This window comes from Pelobates fuscus, chromosome 10, assembly GCF_036172605.1.
Source record: "Pelobates fuscus isolate aPelFus1 chromosome 10, aPelFus1.pri, whole genome shotgun sequence".
NCBI lineage: Eukaryota > Metazoa > Chordata > Amphibia > Anura > Pelobatidae > Pelobates > Pelobates fuscus.
Window position 1 is genome coordinate 37855008 of NC_086326.1, and position 19507 is coordinate 37874514.

At 43.3% G+C, this 19507-nt stretch overlaps 1 protein-coding gene across 2 annotated transcripts in view; it reads right to left on the reverse strand.

Annotated features, from left to right (window-relative positions):
* Positions 1-1063: 1063 nt before the first annotated feature.
* Positions 1064-19507, reverse strand: part of LOC134574918 (alpha-2-macroglobulin-like protein 1) — a 259124-nt gene continuing 240680 nt past the window's right edge. For both annotated transcript variants that reach the window (XM_063433983.1, XM_063433984.1), the window contains exons 33-39: positions 9304-9519; positions 9090-9199; positions 5535-5625; positions 5122-5190; positions 3586-3688; positions 2814-2855; positions 1064-1417 (exon numbers count right to left, since the gene is read on the reverse strand). In XM_063433983.1, the coding sequence (XP_063290053.1) occupies positions 2815-2855; positions 3586-3688; positions 5122-5190; positions 5535-5625; positions 9090-9199; positions 9304-9519 (630 nt within the window). In that variant the 3' untranslated portion in view covers positions 1064-1417; position 2814. The remainder of the gene's footprint in view (positions 1418-2813; positions 2856-3585; positions 3689-5121; positions 5191-5534; positions 5626-9089; positions 9200-9303; positions 9520-19507) is intronic.

The following is a 19507-nucleotide window of genomic DNA, read 5'->3' on the forward strand; positions in this document are numbered from 1 at the left end:
GATCAGATTTATTTATTTTAAAGATATTGTTGTGCTCAAGATTGAAAGATTTTTATTAGCATCGTTTAGGTTGTGGTTATCAATAATGAATGACAGTTTAAACATATATGAGGTGTATTCACAGAAATCCGAAGTATAGATAATGGAAATCCTAATGGCAAAATTGAGTGAAATTTGGAAAAATCTCCAACCCAGCCACAGATTGCCTATTTTGACTTAAGGTTTTACATCTACATTTTAATTTTCATCAATCCATATATTAATTAATACATGCTAGCTAATCATTATTATTAACAAATCTCTAGTCTTTATTCACTTTACAAATGCAGCTGTCCAGACATGGACAGTTATCAAGCCTAACTAGCAAGCCAGTAACCAACATCATGCATTAGTTCCATTAACAACGAAACAGCTGTCCATGAGTGGTTCATTGGCTTTGCATCTCTTCCTTTTTTTTTGTTTCAAAGTTGTTGTATACAGCAAACAAACTCCGAAGGAATCCATGTTTAAACAATGTATTGACTATCCACTGACGTCAGGTAGAAGTGGTTTTCAATCACTTTTTTTCCCACCATAACTTTCTTGGTTTGTGCTATGCCTTTCTTACACATGTATGTAACATCATACATTGCTTCTCTCATATGTCTATTTATTTTTCAGTGTCCTTAAAGCACTAAAGCCTATGACAACCTGAATGATATCCATGCTTGACAGTTTAGACTTTTATCATGAGAAAATCTTAATCTAAGTATTTTATTACAGAGGAAAAGAAAAATATTACTCATTCACATCAAGCTATAGAATCATTCACACAGACATACACAGGGTTTTCTCTAAAATAAAAATTAACGGTGCATTCAAAGTAGATTTCTAAATTAAGGTGAGAGTAGTCAAAAGTATAGCTGGCTTATATACTTTTTTTCCCCAGTTTTGGTTATTTTAATCTAAGTTTTGAAATTCACCTTGGCTTGAATTCTTACTTTAGTGAAATCCTGTGAGTCATGTACACAGAAAAAGAGTGATCATCAGACACACATTTATCAACTAATTTTTACTAGCCTTCAGCACAAAGACACGATATAGGGAGGAAATATTTTATTGCTTAGCTGTGCAGGAATAAAAGAATAACCAGGTGACATGTGACTAGTCTTCAACGAATTAATGTATTTATTAACATAAATAGGCGCATTTGAAGGGTGTGCACTAGTGACAATGTTTTATCAAAGTGTGCATGTGCATTTATATACTTTTGTCACTGGGTGTATATTTCAAAGTGTATGTATGTGTGATTGTGTGACTGTATTTCAGTGTGTTTGAGTGTGCATGCATGAGTACAGGGAGAAATGTTTTGATATTCTGAATTGACAAGGTGAATGAAGAATTGCTTAGCAGGAACACCTGGACGGATAATAATTCTCTGCAAAGACAGTTTTAAAAAAAACAGTTAAACAACCTCTGAAATAATGTAAAATGGCTCAATATTTAATTGTGCATATTTAAACAACTTAATTTAAGAATAATAAAAAAAATTAAAAAAACATATCCATCTATTTGATTTTTTTATTTGAAACTGAGATTCTCATGATCTCAATATGAATAAGCAGATTCTCAGGGCGAATAAACACATTCTCAGGATGAAAGGGCAGATTCTCAGAGTTAATGCTCAAATTCCCAGGATGAATAGGCTGATTCTCAAGGTGCCTACGCAGATTCTCAGGGTGAATTGGCAGATTCTTATTGTGAATGCAAAGATACTGTGCTTATGGTCTCAGATTGAATAATCAAATGAGCAGATTCTCACAACTTGACATAGTATCAGTGCTTCAGGGTAAATGTAGTAATGTTCCAGAGTCCTCAAGAATAAGCAAATTATAAGGCGTACAGGCAGAATGGCCAGTATCTCTATGATGTCAATGGATGTGACCTGATTCTCAGAGTTAAAGTACAGTCTCTCAGGGCATATATGTTGTTTAAGGGTACATGAACAAATATCTCATATTCCTAGAGTTAGTGACCAAATTCAACATTTATGTATATTCTCATTGTCCAAGGGTGTGTAACCCCTTAAGGACACATGACATGTGTGACATGTCATGATTCCCTTTTATTCCAGAAGTTTGGTCCTTAAGGGGTTAAACAAATTGTCAATATTTTCAGGTATAATGAGCACATGTATTTGAGAATATATCTCATCTAATTTTCTAATTTAACCGGATCATTCAGATCATTTCAGATTCTTTTCTTGTAGACACATACACTCTGATCTTCTCTATTTAACCCTAGAATTCAAAATTGACAGCCTTGCCTTCTGGACTTTGATTCCATATTTTTTGCATTCAGCTGCCTTTGTCAAATTGTTATTTTCCTTCAATTGTACTGTACTTCCCAAGTTGGGTTTTGCATTCAATTAATTCTGCCATCATATTTCTGTATGACAATTATCGATTTTGTTTTATCCTCTAGAACCTTACATGTGACACCTACATTTCTCAGCCCAGAGGATAATCTCCAAAACATTCCCATAATGTATTTAAACTTTCATTCTTTTTTTTTTCTGCTTGATAATTTATTGCCACAATAAAAATATGATGACAAAAGCTCTAGAGATTGAAAGTTTTGGGTTGCTGTTCTTGTTGGTTACAGCAAATTACTAAAATGCAATATAGGCTGTCAGTTGATGAAAGGAAAATACATTAAACAATTTCACTGTTAGCACGTGTTGATGAAGAGCATTCCCTGATAAGTCTCTGACTAAAACATATTCAGATCACAATTCTGAAGAGCAGTCAGGATTATTATCACCGTTCACTCACCTTATGTGCAAATACTCAAGTAGTTGATGATTTTCTCCTCCTCTAGAATGAAACAAAACATAAAATGTTCATGATTCCAGTTTGCACAGGAACATGGTCAGTCTGGGTCACTTTGTTTATTCCGTGTTTATATATGGTATTTTCAAGGTTCTACTACGACCTGCCCATGGGTCATGTTCATGTCCTCATATATTCAGTAAAGGGTCACACAAAAACTGTCTGTGTTGGCATATTGTCATATTGGCATTTTGTCGGGGGGTCATTCACAGCCAGCATGGGGACAGACAGTCTGTACAGGGCTCATATACCATCTCTACAGATTCGTAGTCACACAGTCTCTCTTGAGACACAATCACATAACTTGTCCAGATATCACACACAGTCTCTCCTGAGTCACAGTCATATATATGCTGCCCACATACTCAGCCTCTCCTTAGTCACAGTCATATATTTTGTACACATACTGTCTTAAAGATCACAATATGGTTTATTGGTCACCACCCATCTAAAACCACATATGGCTCAGTTGTTACAAGTCTGGCTGGGGTTTAAACATAGACTGCAAGATTTTAGATAAAGTATTATTGGAGTTCACATCCTATAGCCATTAAAGAACTTTTCTTGAATCACATATGGCCTGCTCCCGCCTGTCAAGAATAACATACAGTCTTTTCTGTGACCTAGTGCTCATGTCTAATAGCAATAATTATTTGCATAAATATACAGAGTGGTAATGGGACTCAGAGAGAGCATTTCTGAATTGTTGGGTTACCTGGCATATAATAGTCATAAATCCTCAAAATGGCAGGCTTTAGGTCAGTCACTTCGACTTTTCGTTCTGCAATAAATTTCAGAACCTGCGGCTGTGACGTCACCTGAAAGGAAAAGACTAAGTAGGAAATACAGTATTTCATGACATTATTCCAACATTTACATCATATGGAACCTACGGATACTATAAAGAGTGGAGTAGAGAGTTGTAAAAAATGGAGCGACAAGCTCAATCATTTCTTTGCTTCCCAGGGCAGTCATTCTAAATTTAGCACCAAAACTGCTACACTACTGTAATGACAAATGAAGCAAATATATGGTAAAAATAATTTCTGTTTATCAATATCATTTTCAACATTTAACACATTGTTTCTTTGAGGTAAGAAAATCAATAATAACTTCTAAAAATTAAATTGTATTAACAAAAGTTAAGATTTTATGTGTGATGCTCTGGCGCTTGGTAAAATTATAAGAGAAAAAATTATATATTTTTTTAATAGCAGCTCTTTTTATGTTGGGACTTTGAAATTATATGGTGCTATTCAAGCGCAGAGACTTATGGACCCTGTAGTCCTTTTTGTTAATACGAATGGATATTGTGAGTGTCATGTAGAAATTACTTGATACGTCATTCGCACTTATGATGGGCATGTGCACGCTGCTTGGATTTAGCCCGATACGTAATTTCCGCCATTCGTAGGGATGGACGCAAGAATTAACATTTACAACACCTATTTCGTTCCTCACGCCTCTTCGAACAAGCATCTCATTGGACGAATGAACTACCGAACCCCTTTTATAACAGGGAACATGGATGGAAGCAATATATTGATTGAAAAAGCCTGTATACCGGGCAAAACACGTCTCGGACACCAGTAGGACTATATATTTGTACTTTTTTTTATCAACTTTGTTTTTATCTCCCTAGTAAAATAATTTGAGTCCTCTTGGATAAATATCCATTCTATCCACACCAAGACGGGGTCCTTTCCACTCCATATTTGGCAAGCAGGTGTAGTATTATATGGGCTCAACACTCTGCACGGTTATTCTGCATTTTGTGTCTCCAGTCATATACATATCTCACTGGAGCCTGTAAAGGGATACAATCATGAAGATTCCTATTGCTACCTTAAAGGCACAGAAAGCAAGTACGTTCAGAGCCATAACATGGAAAAGGCTCTAGAATTGTGAGCATTCCCTTTTAAAATTTAATTCTATTTATATCAATTGTAAACGATATTGTACCATTGTATATTTCTTTTTATCTTTTTTTCGGTACATATATGAAAACTTTTTATGCTGTATTGGTAAGCCTTGATTTGCTTTAGCGCTGCACTATACACTGTTGTGTTTTAAAGGGATAGAATCATCTAAACCTTGTTCCAGCACATTGTGTTTTTTTGTTCACTAATAAATTGTATTAATTTTTAAAATAATTTGCGCAATAGTGTCAACTCTAATTTATAGCGATACATGTATCTATATCACTGTTACTACTATCTTGAGATATGATAACATGAGGAGGCCCTCTTACCTCTTCAATGTAGATAATTACACTGTCTTCATTAGTTTCCACTCTTTTCACTGTTGATTTTTTCTTTAACTGGGAATTAAGAGAAGGAGGTAAACGACAAACATCATATGGTTTCCACCAATTACAAGCCTTCATGTAATACACTTTCAGCAGGATAGTTTCCTGGTGAGCTTTGGTACAGACGATACCCTTACAAATTCAGATCCCTGTGAGAGACCCTATTAATATTTGTAGAATCTTTATGGTCTGGTATAGGTATAACTGCTGCAAATTATAGATCATGGTGTGGGCCCCTGTTAGTATTTAAGTACCTGGTAAGGTGATTTGGTATAGGTTATATCCTTTCTAATTGTAGACCTGTAGGAGTAATTATCTTTGGCATTACATAATCACTGGGATTATTTGCTACATACCTTTTCTATGGATTCCTTTTGGGGAACATATCCTGAAATCATCTTTACGTCCACTAGCACCATGTTAGTAGAAGGACGCACTCCTTGGTACCTGCAGTGACAATGTAAGAATAGTAAGCTCCTGGATATATCATAGGCATGTGCATGGGGAAAATTTTCGGTTCGGTTCAGCATTCCGAATTTCGGGATTTTCGCAATTCGGGACTTCGGCAATTCGGCACTTCAACACTTCGGAACTTCGGCATTTTAGCACTTCGACACTTCGGAACTTCGGAACTTCGGCACTTCGGCAACTTCAGCACTTTGACACTTCGGAACTTCGGGACTTCGGGACTTCTATTGCAGCTGCTTAGTAGATAACTCCCTAATTCCCACGGTATTAGGGAGTTATCTACCAAAAGGCTGAAAGACCTAAATTGGTCTTTCAGACAAATTTACTAATACTAAGTAAAAATGACTTAGTATTAGAAAATTTTGACCCTACTCGCTATACCGCGAGTAGGGGCATGTCTAGTAAACAGTGAGCAGCCTCTGTTTAAGAAAAAAAAAAGGGTCCCCCCTCCCGAGACCTATTGCCCCCCCGGCCCCCACCCCTGAGCGGCGGGTGGGGGCCCTAAAGTAAAATGATGGGGGGGGACCTATTGTCCTTCCCCCTGGCTCCCACCCCTGAGCGGCGGTTGGGGGCCCTAAATTGGAATAAGGGGGGACCTAATGTCCTCCCCCTGGCCCCCACCTCTGAGAGATGGGTGGGGGCCCTAAATTGGAATAAGGGGGGACCTAATGTCCTCCCCCCTGGCCCCCACCTCTGAGCGGTGGGTGGGGGCCCTAAATACTAATAAGGGGAAGACACCTAATGTCCTCCCCCTGGCCCCCACCCCTGAGCGGTGGTGGGGTCCCTAAATACCAATGGGGGGACCGTTTGTCCTCCCCCCTGTCCCCCACCCCTGAGCGGCGGGTGGGGGCACTAAAAAATGTCCCCCTCCCAGGTGACTAGGGGTCCCCAAACCCCTAGTCACCCCCTCCCCCCCAAAAATTATTCCCCTACCTACCTCCCTCACCCTAAAAATAATGAGGGGGGGACCTTTAACTAAGAAGCTGTAAAAAAAAAAAAACTTACCATTCAATGTTTTCTTTCTTCTAAAATCTTCTTTTTTCAGACCCAAAAAAGGCCAAATAAAAAAACATAATAACCAACGCAATAAAAAAATAAATTAAAAAAACTAGCGCAAAAAAAATAATCCTTCTTCACCCATGAAGGGCTCCGCACAAACTGAGCTCTGCAGGGCGGGGGAAGGCTTATAAAGCCTTGCCCCGCCCTGCAATTAGGCTCAGAGCACTCTGATTGGTGGGTTTAAGCCATCCAATCAGAGTGCTCTGACAGGTAAATGAAGAGACTGACAGGTAAGTCTCTACATTAACCTGTCACAGCACTCTGATTGCTTGGTTTGAAATACACCAATCAGAGTGCTCTGTGTCATTTTACACAGCGTGGGACAGTTCTTTGGAATTTTCCCACGCTGTGTAATTTGACTCATAACTCTCTGATTGGTTACTTAATCCACCAATCAGAGAGTTATGAGTCAAATTACGCAGCGTGGGAAAATTCCAAAGAACTTTCCCACGCTGTGTAAAATGACACAGAGCACTCTGATTGGTGGATTTCAAACCAAGCAATCAGAGTGCTGTGACAGGTGAATGTAGAGACTTACCTGTCAGTCTCTTCATTTACCTGTCAGAGCACTCTGATTGGATGGCTTAAACCCACCAATCAGAGTGCTCTGAGCCTAATTGCAGGGCGGGACAAGGCTTTATAAGCCTTCCCCCACCCTGCAGAGCTCAGTCTGCGAGCCCTCCATGGGTAAAGAAGGATTATTTTTTTTTTAACTCGTTTTTTTTTTTTAAGTGCGTCGGTTATTAGGGCTTTTTATTTGCCCTTTTTTGGGGCTGAAAAAATAAGATTTTAGAAGAAAGAAAACATTGAATGGTAATTTTTTTTGTTTTTTTTACGGGTACTTAGATATAGGTCCCCCCTCATTATTTTTAGGGTGAGGGTGGTAATTAGGGGGTTAATTTTTTTGGGGAGGGAGGGGGTGACTAGGGGTTTGGGGACCCCGAGTCACCTGGGAGGGGGTTAACTTTTTTTTGGCCCGTCACCCGCCGCTCAGGGTTGGGGGCCAGGGGGGAGGACAATAGGTCCTCCCCTTTATTTTACTGTAGGGCCTCCACCCACTGCTCAGGGGTGGGGGCAAGGGGGGAGGACATTAGGTCCTCCCCCTTATTTTACTGTAGGGCCTCCACCCACTGCTCTGGGGTGGGGGTCCCAGGGGGAGGACATTAGGTACCCCCCTTTTTAGTATTTAGGGCCCCCACCCACAGCTCAAGGGTGGGGGCGAGGGGGGAGGACATTAGGTCCCCCCCTTATTTTACTGTAGGGCCCCCACCCACTGCTCAGGAGTGGCGGCCAGGGGGAGGACATTAGGGCCCCCCTATTAGGTATTTAGGGCCCCCACCCACCACTCAGCGGTGGGGGCCAGGGGGGAGGACATTAGGTCCCCCCCTTATTAGTATTTAGGGCTCCACCCACCGCTCAGGGTTGGGGGCCAGGGGGGAGGACATTAGGTCCCCCCTTATTATAATTTAGGGCCCCCACCCACTGCTCAGGTTTAAAACCGTGGGGGGGCTCAGGAAGGGGGACCACAGGCTGCTCACTGTTTAATAGACATGCCCCTACTTGCGGTATAGCGAGTAGGGGCATAATTTACTAATACTAAGTAATCTTTATTTAGTATTAATAAATTTGTCTGAAAGACCAATTTAGGTCTTTCAGCCTTTTAGCAGATAGCTCCCTAATACCGTGGGAATTAGGGAGTTATCTACTTATTCATTCCTGTCATTACACTGACTGGCCAAGTAACTTACATTTTATATGAATGTATGTTACTTGATTGTTGTAAGTGTTGCAAATGCTTACAGGTGAATCCTGGCTATGTTTGTATACTTTCTATTTAAAATTGTAAACAATGTAACATTCTTCTTCTTTCACTATGAGCGTATATTAGTACTTAGGCAATACTGTGCTTCGGAACTTCGGCACTTTGACACTTCGGAACTTCGTCAACTTCGGCACTTCGGAAATTTGGTAATTTCGGAACTTCGGGACCTCCTCAATTCGGCACTTCGGCAATTCGGCACTACGCCAATTCGGACATATACCCGAATGTCCGAATTGCCCGAAAATCGTCCGAATTCATATTCGGACCGAAACGAATTGCACATGTCTAATATATCATGATATATCCTATAGCATCTTCTCTCTCTCTCTCTCTTCCTCCCTCTCCTAAACAGAGACAGATAAAACTTGCAGGCTCCAGGAAAACTGCTTCCTGGAACCTGAAACACCCGTTAGACACTCCAGGACACTTTCCTATACTACCATTCTCTTCTTAGCTAGTCTACTATATTTCTGTTTACATTTTCTTTGCCTGGAGTCTCTGTTTATAGAGGTCTCTTGTATCTAAAAAAGGCACATGCAACTCCCGGAACAATCATTCTTACCAAAATTCCACTGCAATCTCCAATAAGTCTTTCTTGGTGCACTGGGTCACAACTGACAGATTAAAGGTGGCTTCTCTGTCTGGAGGGGGTGTATGGTACCTCTTAATTACCTGCCACGTATTGATGAAAAGAAGGGAAATTATATTAAGAAGTTAGCTGGACTAGGAACAGTGTAATATGGAACAATGCAGGTTTAGTGGCAGCTTCCACTCACCTGTACATAAACACTCCCCACACCTGTGGCGGTAATTGTGTATTCTCCAGGGATTTGTGGTAAGGAAGTCCTTTGCAGGATGAGACGATTGCTGTCATCTACATGGAGCTTCTGCTGGAAACCATTCTCTGAGCTAACCGTTACTGTAACATTCCCATCTTTTGAGAAAGTCAGTAATCCAAATTTTGCAAGAGCTTGGAGTGCGACCACTGTGTCCTGGGAAGAAAAAAGACAGTGAAATTCTCATCTCTATCAATCACAAGACTTATTCAATAACTTTTACCATTTTGGCTGAGCAGGTGATAATGGCATATAACTGACTTAAAATAATTTACTTAATGCTTTCCTTTGAAGATTTCACTGATGCTGGATATTCTCATGCAGAGCGTGAGGATGTCCAGCATTGCTTAATGGACTCAGAGTCCGATAAACTCCTGGAAACAACTCTAGTGTCTGTCTGGTAGATAGTTATAAATTGATTTGCATGTCAATGAGTGATATAAGTATTTGATCCCCTATCAATCAGCAAGATTTCTGGCTCACAGGTGTCTTTTATATAGGTAATGAGCTGAGATTAGGAGCACACTCTTAAAGGGAGTACTTCTAATCTCAGCTTGTTACCTGTATAAAATACACCTATTTATAGAAGCAATCAATCAATCAATCAGATTTCAAACTCTCCACCATGGCCGAGACCAAAGAGCTGTTCAAGGATGTCAGGGACAAGATTGTAGACCTACACAAAGCTGTAATGGGCTACAAGAGCATCGCCAAGCAGCTTGGTGAGAAGGTGACAACAGTTTGTGCGATTATTCGCAAATGGAAGAAACACAAAATAACTGTTAGTCTCCCTCGGTCTGGTGCTCCATGCCAGATCTCACCTCGTGCAGTTTCAATGATCATGAGAACGGTGAGGAATCAGCCCAGAGATTGTTAATGATCTCAAAGCAGCTGGAACCATAGTAACCAAGAAAACAATTGGTAACACACTATGTCGTGAAGTACTGAAATCCTGCAGTGCCCGCAAGGTCCCCCTGCTCAAGAAAGCACATGTACAGGCCCGTCTGAAGTTTGCCAATGAACATCTGAATGATACAGAGGAGAACTGGATGAAAGTGCTGTGGTCAGATGAGACTAAATTCAAGCTCTTTGGCTTAACTCGCCGTGGATGGAGGAGAAGGAATGCTGCCTATGACCCCAAGAACACCATCCCCACTGTCAAACATGGAGGTGGAAACCTTATGCTTTGGGGATGTTTTTCTGCATGTATTCCAGCATGACAATGACCCAAAACACACAGCCAAGGCAACAAAGGAGTGGCTAAAGAAGAAGCACATTAAGGTCCTGGAGTGGTCTAGCTAGTCTCCAGACCTTAATCCTATAGAAAATCTGTGGAGGGAGCTGAAGGTTCGAGTTGCCAAACGTCAGCCTCAAAACCTTAATGACTTGGAGAGGATCTGCAAAGAGGAGTAAGACAATATCCCTCCTGAGATGTGTGCAAACCTGGTGGCCAACTACAAGAAACGTCTGACCTCTGTGATTGTCGACAAGGATTTTGACACCAAGTACTAAATTGAAGGGATCAAACACTTATTTCACTCATTAACATGCAAATCAATTTATAAGTTTTTTTACATGAATTTTGTTATTCTGTCTCTCACTGTTAAAATACACCTACCATTAAAATTATAAACTGATCATTTCTTTGTCAGTGGGCAAACATTCAAAATCAGCAGGTAATCAAATACTTTTTCCCTCACTGCAATACCACAACAAACTGTTTATAAGCACATGACACAGTGGTTACAATATTGTGGCAGATAATAGGACTAGTGATGTCCCGAATGGTTGCCTGGCGAATAGTTTCTGGCGAACATCGCATGTTCGCGTTCGCCACAGATGGCGAAAATATGCGATGTTCGGTCCGCCCCCTATTCGTCATCATTGAGTAAACTTTGACCCTGTACCTCACAGTCAGCAGACACATTCCAGCCAATCAGCAGCAGACCCTCCCTCCCCGATCCTCCCACCTCCTAGACAGCATACAATTTAGTTTAATTCTGAAGCTGCAGTATTTTATTTTATTTTTTTGTATTTTGTGTTTATTATACATTATCCTCCATAGCCAGTAACCTGTGTTTATTATACATTATCCACCATAGCCAGTAACCTGTGTTTATTATACAGTATCCCCCCATAGCCAGTAACCTGTGTTGATTATTAGTGATGTCGCGAACATAACATTTTCGGTACGCGAACGGCGAACGCGAACTTCCGCAAATGTTTGCGAACGGGCGAACCGGGCAAACTGCCATAGACTTCAATAGGCAGGCGAATTTTAAAACCCACAGGGACTCTTTCTGGCCACAATAGTGATGGAAAAGTTGTTTCAAGGGGACTAACACCTGGACTGTGGCATGCTGGAGGGGAATCCATGGCAAAACTCCCATGGAAAATTACATAGTTGATGCAGAGTCTGGTTTTAATCCATAAAGGGCATAAATCACCTAACATTCCTAAATTGTTTGGAATAACCTGCTTTAAAAAATCAGGTATGATGTTGTATCGATCAGGTAGTGTAAGGGTTACGCCCGCTTCACAGTGACAGACCAAACTCCCCGTTTAACGCACCGCAAACAACCACAAACAGTCCATTTGCACAAACGCAAACTCCCCATTTGCACAAGGTTGGATACCAAGCTAGCCATGTCCCGTTCCTTGTCCTCACTGATGTCATTGAAGGTCTCTTCCTCCACCCAGCCACGTACAACACCAAGGGTCCCCGAAAGGTGACAACAAGCCCCATGGGACGCCTGCTGTGTTTGGTCTTCCACCTCCTAAAAGCCACCTTCCTCCTCTGACTCATCTTCTTCAGACTCCTCTCTCTGTGTTGCCTCTCTCTGCGTTATTATAAGGTGTGTTAAGTAGTACTATTCCTAGTTTAATCCCTGTTACGTCCCCAATCAGGGGATGTGTATATGGCATCGATTTTAGGAACCGGGAGATGGAAAAAGATGCTTGGTCGGTCCTCCTTCTTCAAATTTGGGGCACTGCGCGTGCAATCTAATGTGTCACCAGATAGGAGTGGTGTGTTACTATTAGTACTATTCTTATCAGTTTAATCCCAATGTCACGACTTCTAGTGTAGTCCAGCAGGCAGAAACTATGTAAACATATACATAGGCAAGAAAAGGAAAATAAAAGGACAGAGCGTAAACCGGACCTTAGAATGGCCGGACTAATACGCTAGAGACAGAGAATGGTCAAAGGGAAAGCCGAGGTCAAGGAAGCCATACAATTCACAATACCGTTTACACAAGCCAAGACAGGGAAACCAGAATTCAGAATAACCAGGGAAAAGCCAAGATCAGGATACCAGGAAATCAAATTCACAATGATAAAGCACTCTCAGGAAACCAGGAACAGGAAACCACGACAGGGCAAGGTACTGGGGTGAGCTATAGATTTAAATAGCACGGCACATGTGTCAACTTGCCCAAATGCAGTGCCGCCAACAAATTTATTCCGTTGTCACAAACCACTTTGCCGATCTCCAGTTGGTGCGGAGTCAGCCACTGATCCACCTGTGCGTTCAGGGCGGACAGGAGTGCTTGTCCGGTGTGACTCTCTGCTTTCAGGCAAGTCAACCCCAAGACGGCGTGACACTGCCGTATCCGGGATGTGGAACAGTACCTGGGGAGCTGTGGGGGTGCCGTTGATGTGGAGCAAGAAGAGGGCTCAGCCGAGGAGGTTATGGAAGAGGATGGAGTAGGAGGAGTAGAGGAGGTGGCAGCAGGCCTGCCTGCAAGTCGTGGCGGTGTCACCAACTCCTCTGCAGAGCCACGCATTCCATGCTTGGCAGCCGTCAGCAGGTTTACCCAATACGCAGTGTAGGTGATATACCTGCCCTGACCATGCTTTGCAGACCAGGTATCGGTGGTCAGATGGACCCTTGCCCCAACACTGTGTGTCAGACATGCCATTACTTCCTTTTGCACAATCGAGTACAGGTTGGGGATTGCCTTTTGTGCAAAGAAATTTCGTCCGGGTACCTTCCACTGCGGTGTCCCAATAGCAACAAATTTTTTGAATGCCTCAGACTCCACCAGCTTGTATGGTAAAAGCTGGCGGGCTAAGAGTTCAGTCAAGCCAGCTGTCAGACGCCGGGCAATGGGGTGACTTTGTGACATTGGCTTCTTACGCTCAAACATGTCCTTGACAGACAACTGACTGTGGGCAGATGAGCAGGAACTGCTCAAGGCGAGAGATGGAGGGGCGGATGGTTGAGAGGGGGCAAGGAGGACAGCAGTGGTTAACATGGCTGAAGATGCTGGACTAGGAGGAGGATGGCGGCTTTGAGTTTGTGTGCTGCTTGTACTCATGTGTTGATCCCATAGGCGTTTGTGATGTGCGATCATGTGCCTTTGCAAAGCAGTTTTACCTAGGTGGGTGTTGAACTTCCCACGACTCGGTTTCTTTTGGCACAGGTTGCAAATGGCATCGCTGTTGTCAGAGGCAGACACACACAAAAAATGCCACACTCCTGAGCTCTGCAATGACGGCATTCTGGTGGTGGCAACAGCATACGTTGATTGGCGTGCTGTCTGGCTGACCCCGGGTGCCGATGCATGCTGTCTGACTGTGCCACTAGCTCCTTGCGACGACATCCCCCTGCTTCCAACTCGTCTCCTCCTCCCTGTCTCCCCATCTGAACTTTCCCCCTGTTCTTCTTCTCTTCTAGCGGGCACCCACGTGATATCCACGGACGCATCGTCATCATCAACCGCTTCACTTGTATCTGACAACTCAGCAAAGGAAGCAGCAGTGGGTACAACATCATCATCATCATCACACCGTACATGTGTAATGCTGCCTGACTGAGACATATCCCTGTTATCTACATCCTCTGGCAATATTGGTTGCGCATCACTCATTTCTTCCAACTGATGTGTAAATAACTCCTCTGACATACCAAGTGAAGCGGCTGTGGTGCTAGTGTTGTGGTGGCGGCAGGCAGGCGAGTGGTAACTTGAGAGGTGCCCGAAGCTACGCTGGAGGAGGATGGTGTGTCAAGGTTCCAAGCGGAAGCTGTAGAAGATTGGGTGTCCTGTGTTAGCCAGTCAACTATGTCCTCAGAACTTTTCGAGTTCAGGGTATGTGGCCTCTGAACACTGGGCATTATTCTAGAGCCAAAGGGAATCACAGCACAACAACCTGTCAGGATCGGGACAGGGATCCAACACGCAGAGTACAAAGAGTGGAAAGGTACGTATACCGGGCCTTAGAATGGCCGGACTAACGTACCGAGAGTAATAGAGAATGGTCAGAGACAAGCCGAGGTCAAGGTAACGAGAAGACAGATAAGCGAGAGACAAGCCGGGTCAAGGGATAACAGAGATAAGCAGGGTAGTACAACAAGCCGAGTCAAAACCAAAGAGTAAACTAGAATACCAGAGCACTGAGTGACTAGACAAGCTAGAACCACGACAGGGCAATGAGCTGAAGAGAGAAGTAAGCTTAAATACCCTGGTTCTGGAAAGCAACCACGCCTCCAACAAGTACCGATAGGGTATCGGACAATTGAGTGGCAGGTCGCTCAGGATTGGCGTCATGACGTCACGTCTCGAGCGTCCTGTTAGAAAAGGACGTGGATTCCTCGCGGTCGTTGTATAAGTGACTGGAAAGACCGCGAGGAACGGGAGAAATGGCACGTCCGGATGGATAAACCTCTAAGTCTCTACCTCTCTCAGAGGTAGAGACCTCAGGTACCCTGACAGTACCCCCCCTCTCAGATACGCCCACCGGGCGGAAGGAACCGGGACGAGATGGGAAGCGGGAGTGAAACGCCCTGCGGAGGCGAGGAGCATGAACATCCTCCTGAGGTACCCAACTCCTCTCCTCAGGACCATATCCCTTCCAGTTGACCAGATATTGCAGCTTACCCCGAGAGAGTCGTGAATCAATGATGGAGCTGACCTCGTACTCCTCCCGACCCTCCACCTGAACAGGACGAGGTGAGGAAACCTTAGAGGAAAATCTGTTGCAAATTAGCGGTTTCAATAAAGACACATGAAAGGAGTTAGGAATGCGTAAAGCAGGTGGCAGCGCTAGGCGATACGCAACTGGGTTGATACGAGTGAGAATCCTGTAAGGACCTATGTAGCGAGGAGCAAATTTCATAGATGGAACTTTTAAACGAATGTTCCTAGTACTCAACCACACCCTATCCCCAGGAACAAAAACAGGAGCCGCCTTTCTATGCTTATCAGCGTGTTTCTTGAACAACATAGAACTATGCAATAGAATTTGACGAGTCTGATCCCACAATTTCTTCAGGTTGGCGACATGATCATCGACCGACGGTACTCCCTGAGAAGAGGAGACCGAAGGAAAAATTGAAGGATGAAAGCCATAGTTCATGAAGAAGGGGCTAGAACGAGTAGAATCACAAACAAGATTATTGTGTGCGAACTCCGCCCAAGGAATCAAACCGACCCAATCGTCCTGGTGTTCGGAAACAAAGCAGCGTAGATATTGTTCAATCTTTTGATTGGTGCGTTCCGCAGCTCCGTTAGACTGAGGGTGATAGGCAGAGGAAAAGTTCAATTTGATGCCTAATTGGGAACAGAAGGATCTCCAGAATCGTGAGACAAATTGAGAGCCTCTATCAGAAACAATTTCCGAGGGAATCCCATGTAAGCGAAAAATCTCCCTCGCAAAAATCTCTGCCAATTCAGGAGAAGTCGGAAGCTTGGGTAATGGCACGAAATGGGCCATTTTGGTGAATCTATCCACCACTGTGAGAATAACGGTCTGTTTCTTGGAAACAGGTAAATCAACAATAAAGTCTATGGACAAACAGGCCCACGGTCTCTCTGGAATGTCCAAGGGATGTAACAAGCCACATGGGGAAGTATGAGGTTGTTTAGTCTTGGCACAAGTCTCACAAGCTCCGATGAACTCTTTAATATCCTTTCGTAAGGAAGGCCACCAGAAATCCTTAGAGATCAGGAAATATGTCTTACGAATGCCAGGATGACCAGCTACTTTACTTTCGTGGAAACATTGTAAAAGTTCCAGTTGGAGTTCAGGGGGAACAAAGTTTCTTCCCTCAGGAGTGTGTCTAGGTGCCAGATGTTGTGACTTCATGATCTGGTCAAGTAACGGAGAGTGGATTTTGAGACTGGTATTAGCAATAATATTGCATTTGGGTACAATAGAGGACAGAAGCGGTTCAGCTGAAGCAGAAGGTTCATATTGGCGAGATAGTGCATCGGCTTTAGAATTCTTCGAACCAGGTCTGTAAGTGAGAATGTAATTGAAATGGGTAAGAAATAACGACCAACGAGCCTGCCTGGAAGACAATCGCTTGGCCTCTCCAATATATGACAAATTCTTGTGGTCCGTCAAAATGGTAACAGGATGTAATGTACCTTCCAATAAATGTCTCCATTCCTTTAAAGCCTTGATAACAGCTAGTAATTCTCTGTCACCAATGTCATATCTGCTCTCAGCACCAGACAATTTTTTAGAAAAAAATCCACATGGATGCAATGGTTTATCAACACCTAACCTTTGAGATAGGATGGCACCTATACCCGTCTCTGAGGCGTCTACCTCCAGTAGGAAAGGCAGAGACGTGTCAGGGTGTACTAAAATTGGAGCTGAAGCGAAAAGCTCCTTGAGGGTTTTGAAAGCAAGGAGAGCTTCAGTAGACCAATTCTTAGTATCAGCCCCCTGTTTGGTCATATTGGTGATGGGTGCAATGATGGAAGAGTAACCCTTAATAAAGCGCCTATAATAATTAGAGAAACCAATAAATCTCTGAACAGCCTTAAGACCCTTGGGTAAAGGCCACTCTAGAATGGACTGGAGTTTATCCGGATCCATCTTAAATCCCTCCCCAGAAATCACATAACCAAGGAAGTTTACTTGGGTTTGATCAAAGCTGCATTTCTCCAACTTGCAGTACAAGCCATGTTGGAGAAGTTTGTGCAAAACCCTCCTGACTTGTTTGTGATGAGTCTCGATCTCACTAGAATGTATGAGTATATCATCTAGGTATACAATGACGCAATCCTGCTGAAATTCCCTAAGAACCTCGTTTATCAGATCCTGAAATACAGCTGGAGCATTGCATAACCCAAAAGGCATTACTGTATATTCATAGTGACCATATCGAGTATTGAACGCCGTCATCCACTCGTGTCCCTGCTGAATTCTCACCAAGTTATATGCCCCTCTGAGATCTAACTTGGTGAAAATTTTAGAACCCTTTAAACGATCAAAGAGTTCGGTAATCAAGGGGATCGGATAGGCATTTCTAATGGTTATCTTATTCAGACCTCGATAATCAATACAAGGTCTTAAAGAACCATCCTTCTTTTTAACAAAAAAAAATCCAGCCCCGGCAGGGGAGGAGGATCTCCTAATGAATCCCTTGTCTAAATTTTCGTGAATATACTCCTCTAGAACTGAGTTCTCTTTCGTAGATAACGGGTATACATTGTCACGATACCTTACCTGTCATCCTCGGACCCACGCAGTACAGCATCCTCCTTCACTGAGCGGCACGGCAACTCTGACGCCGGCCGCTCACTCAGAGCGGAATTTCTAACTTCGGCGCATGCGCGCCACTGCCGTCGGCTGGAAGCCGACAGGATCATGACGCAACCACGCACCCGGACCTTTTGGGGGCGTGGTTTTAAAGCAAAACACACCACACTATAAAAGGGCTGTCTTGACAGCAGTAAGACGCCCTAGTGTGGTTCTTGCTGGTTCCCATAGTGCCCTTTATGTTTATTGGTATTCTCTCCTGGTATTTGACTTCTGGCTACTCTATTTGACTATTCTACTCTCTGGTTCCCTGTACTTTGGCTTGTTAATCGTTATTCCGTCTTCTGTTATCCCTTGACCTCTGGCTATCCCATTTGACTACTCTAACGTGAGCCCGGCCATTCTAAGGTCCGGTATACGTTCTATAGTTAGGTTACACTCTGCGTGAAGGGGTCACTGTCGTGACATTACACTAGGGCCTTGGACCCTGCAGGTGTTAACCCTCTTGGGCTTGGTGCAGACAATAGGTTTGAGGAGCTGGACCATCGTATGGACCAGATCGCCCTCGCCGTACAGACCTTAATTAACCGCACTGCTTATCTCCAGCCGGAGGAGCAGACTCCTAGTCTGAGACCCCAAGAACATCCCATGGAAGTGCTACCTACAGGCACTTCCAATCAGGCTACAGCACCTCTCAGGTATGGGGGTGATCCTAACGGATGCAGGGGGTTCCTAAATCAGATAAGCATATATTTTGAACTCCATCCTAGAGCTTACCCTACCGATAGAGCTAAGATTGGGTATATTATAACCCTGTTAGTAGATAAGGCTTTAACCTGGGCTAATCCCTTGTGGGAGAATGACAACCCCATAGTCTTTAATTACACTAACTTTGTTGCAGCTTTCAGGAGAACTTTTGATACCCCAGGCAGAAAGACTAACGCTGCCAAATCCTTATTGCGTTTAAGACAAAATACCCGTTCTCTAGTAGATTATGCCTTGGAATTCCGTACTTTAGCTGCAGAAGTCAGATGGAACGAACAAGCATTCGTAGATGTGTTCCTGAATGGAGTATCTGATAGAATCCTAGATGAAGTGGCCACAAGAGATTTACCAGATACTCTAGAGGAGCTAATAACATATTTAGCTCATATTGATGAACGTCTTAGGTACAGGCAGAACACCAGAGAGAGACCTAGGAGAGTACCGGAACGTCTTGCTCTAACCTATCCCTCGTCCGAAACCCCTCCAGAACCCATGCAATTAGGGGCTACAAGATTGTCTGAGACAGAGAGACAATACCGTAGGAGGGAAGGTTTATGTTTGTATTGTGGCAGGAAGGGACATACACGAGTGAATTGTCCTAACCGGCCGGAAAACTCTCGCACCTAAGTTCACAAGGGGGACAGGCCTTGGGTGTTATGTGTATGTCCTCCTTCAATGATAAAAAAGATCTCCGGCTTCTTCTACCTATTACTTTAGAATGGGAGGGAAAGAAAATATCCACCCTTGCTTTAATTGATTCTGGGGCTGCTGAGAATTTTGTAGATCTCTCATTCGGGCAGAAAAATACCCTTCCATTCCAAAAAAGATCGGCACCCTTGGCCGTTGAGGCCATAGATGGTAGACCATTATCGATACCTCTTAT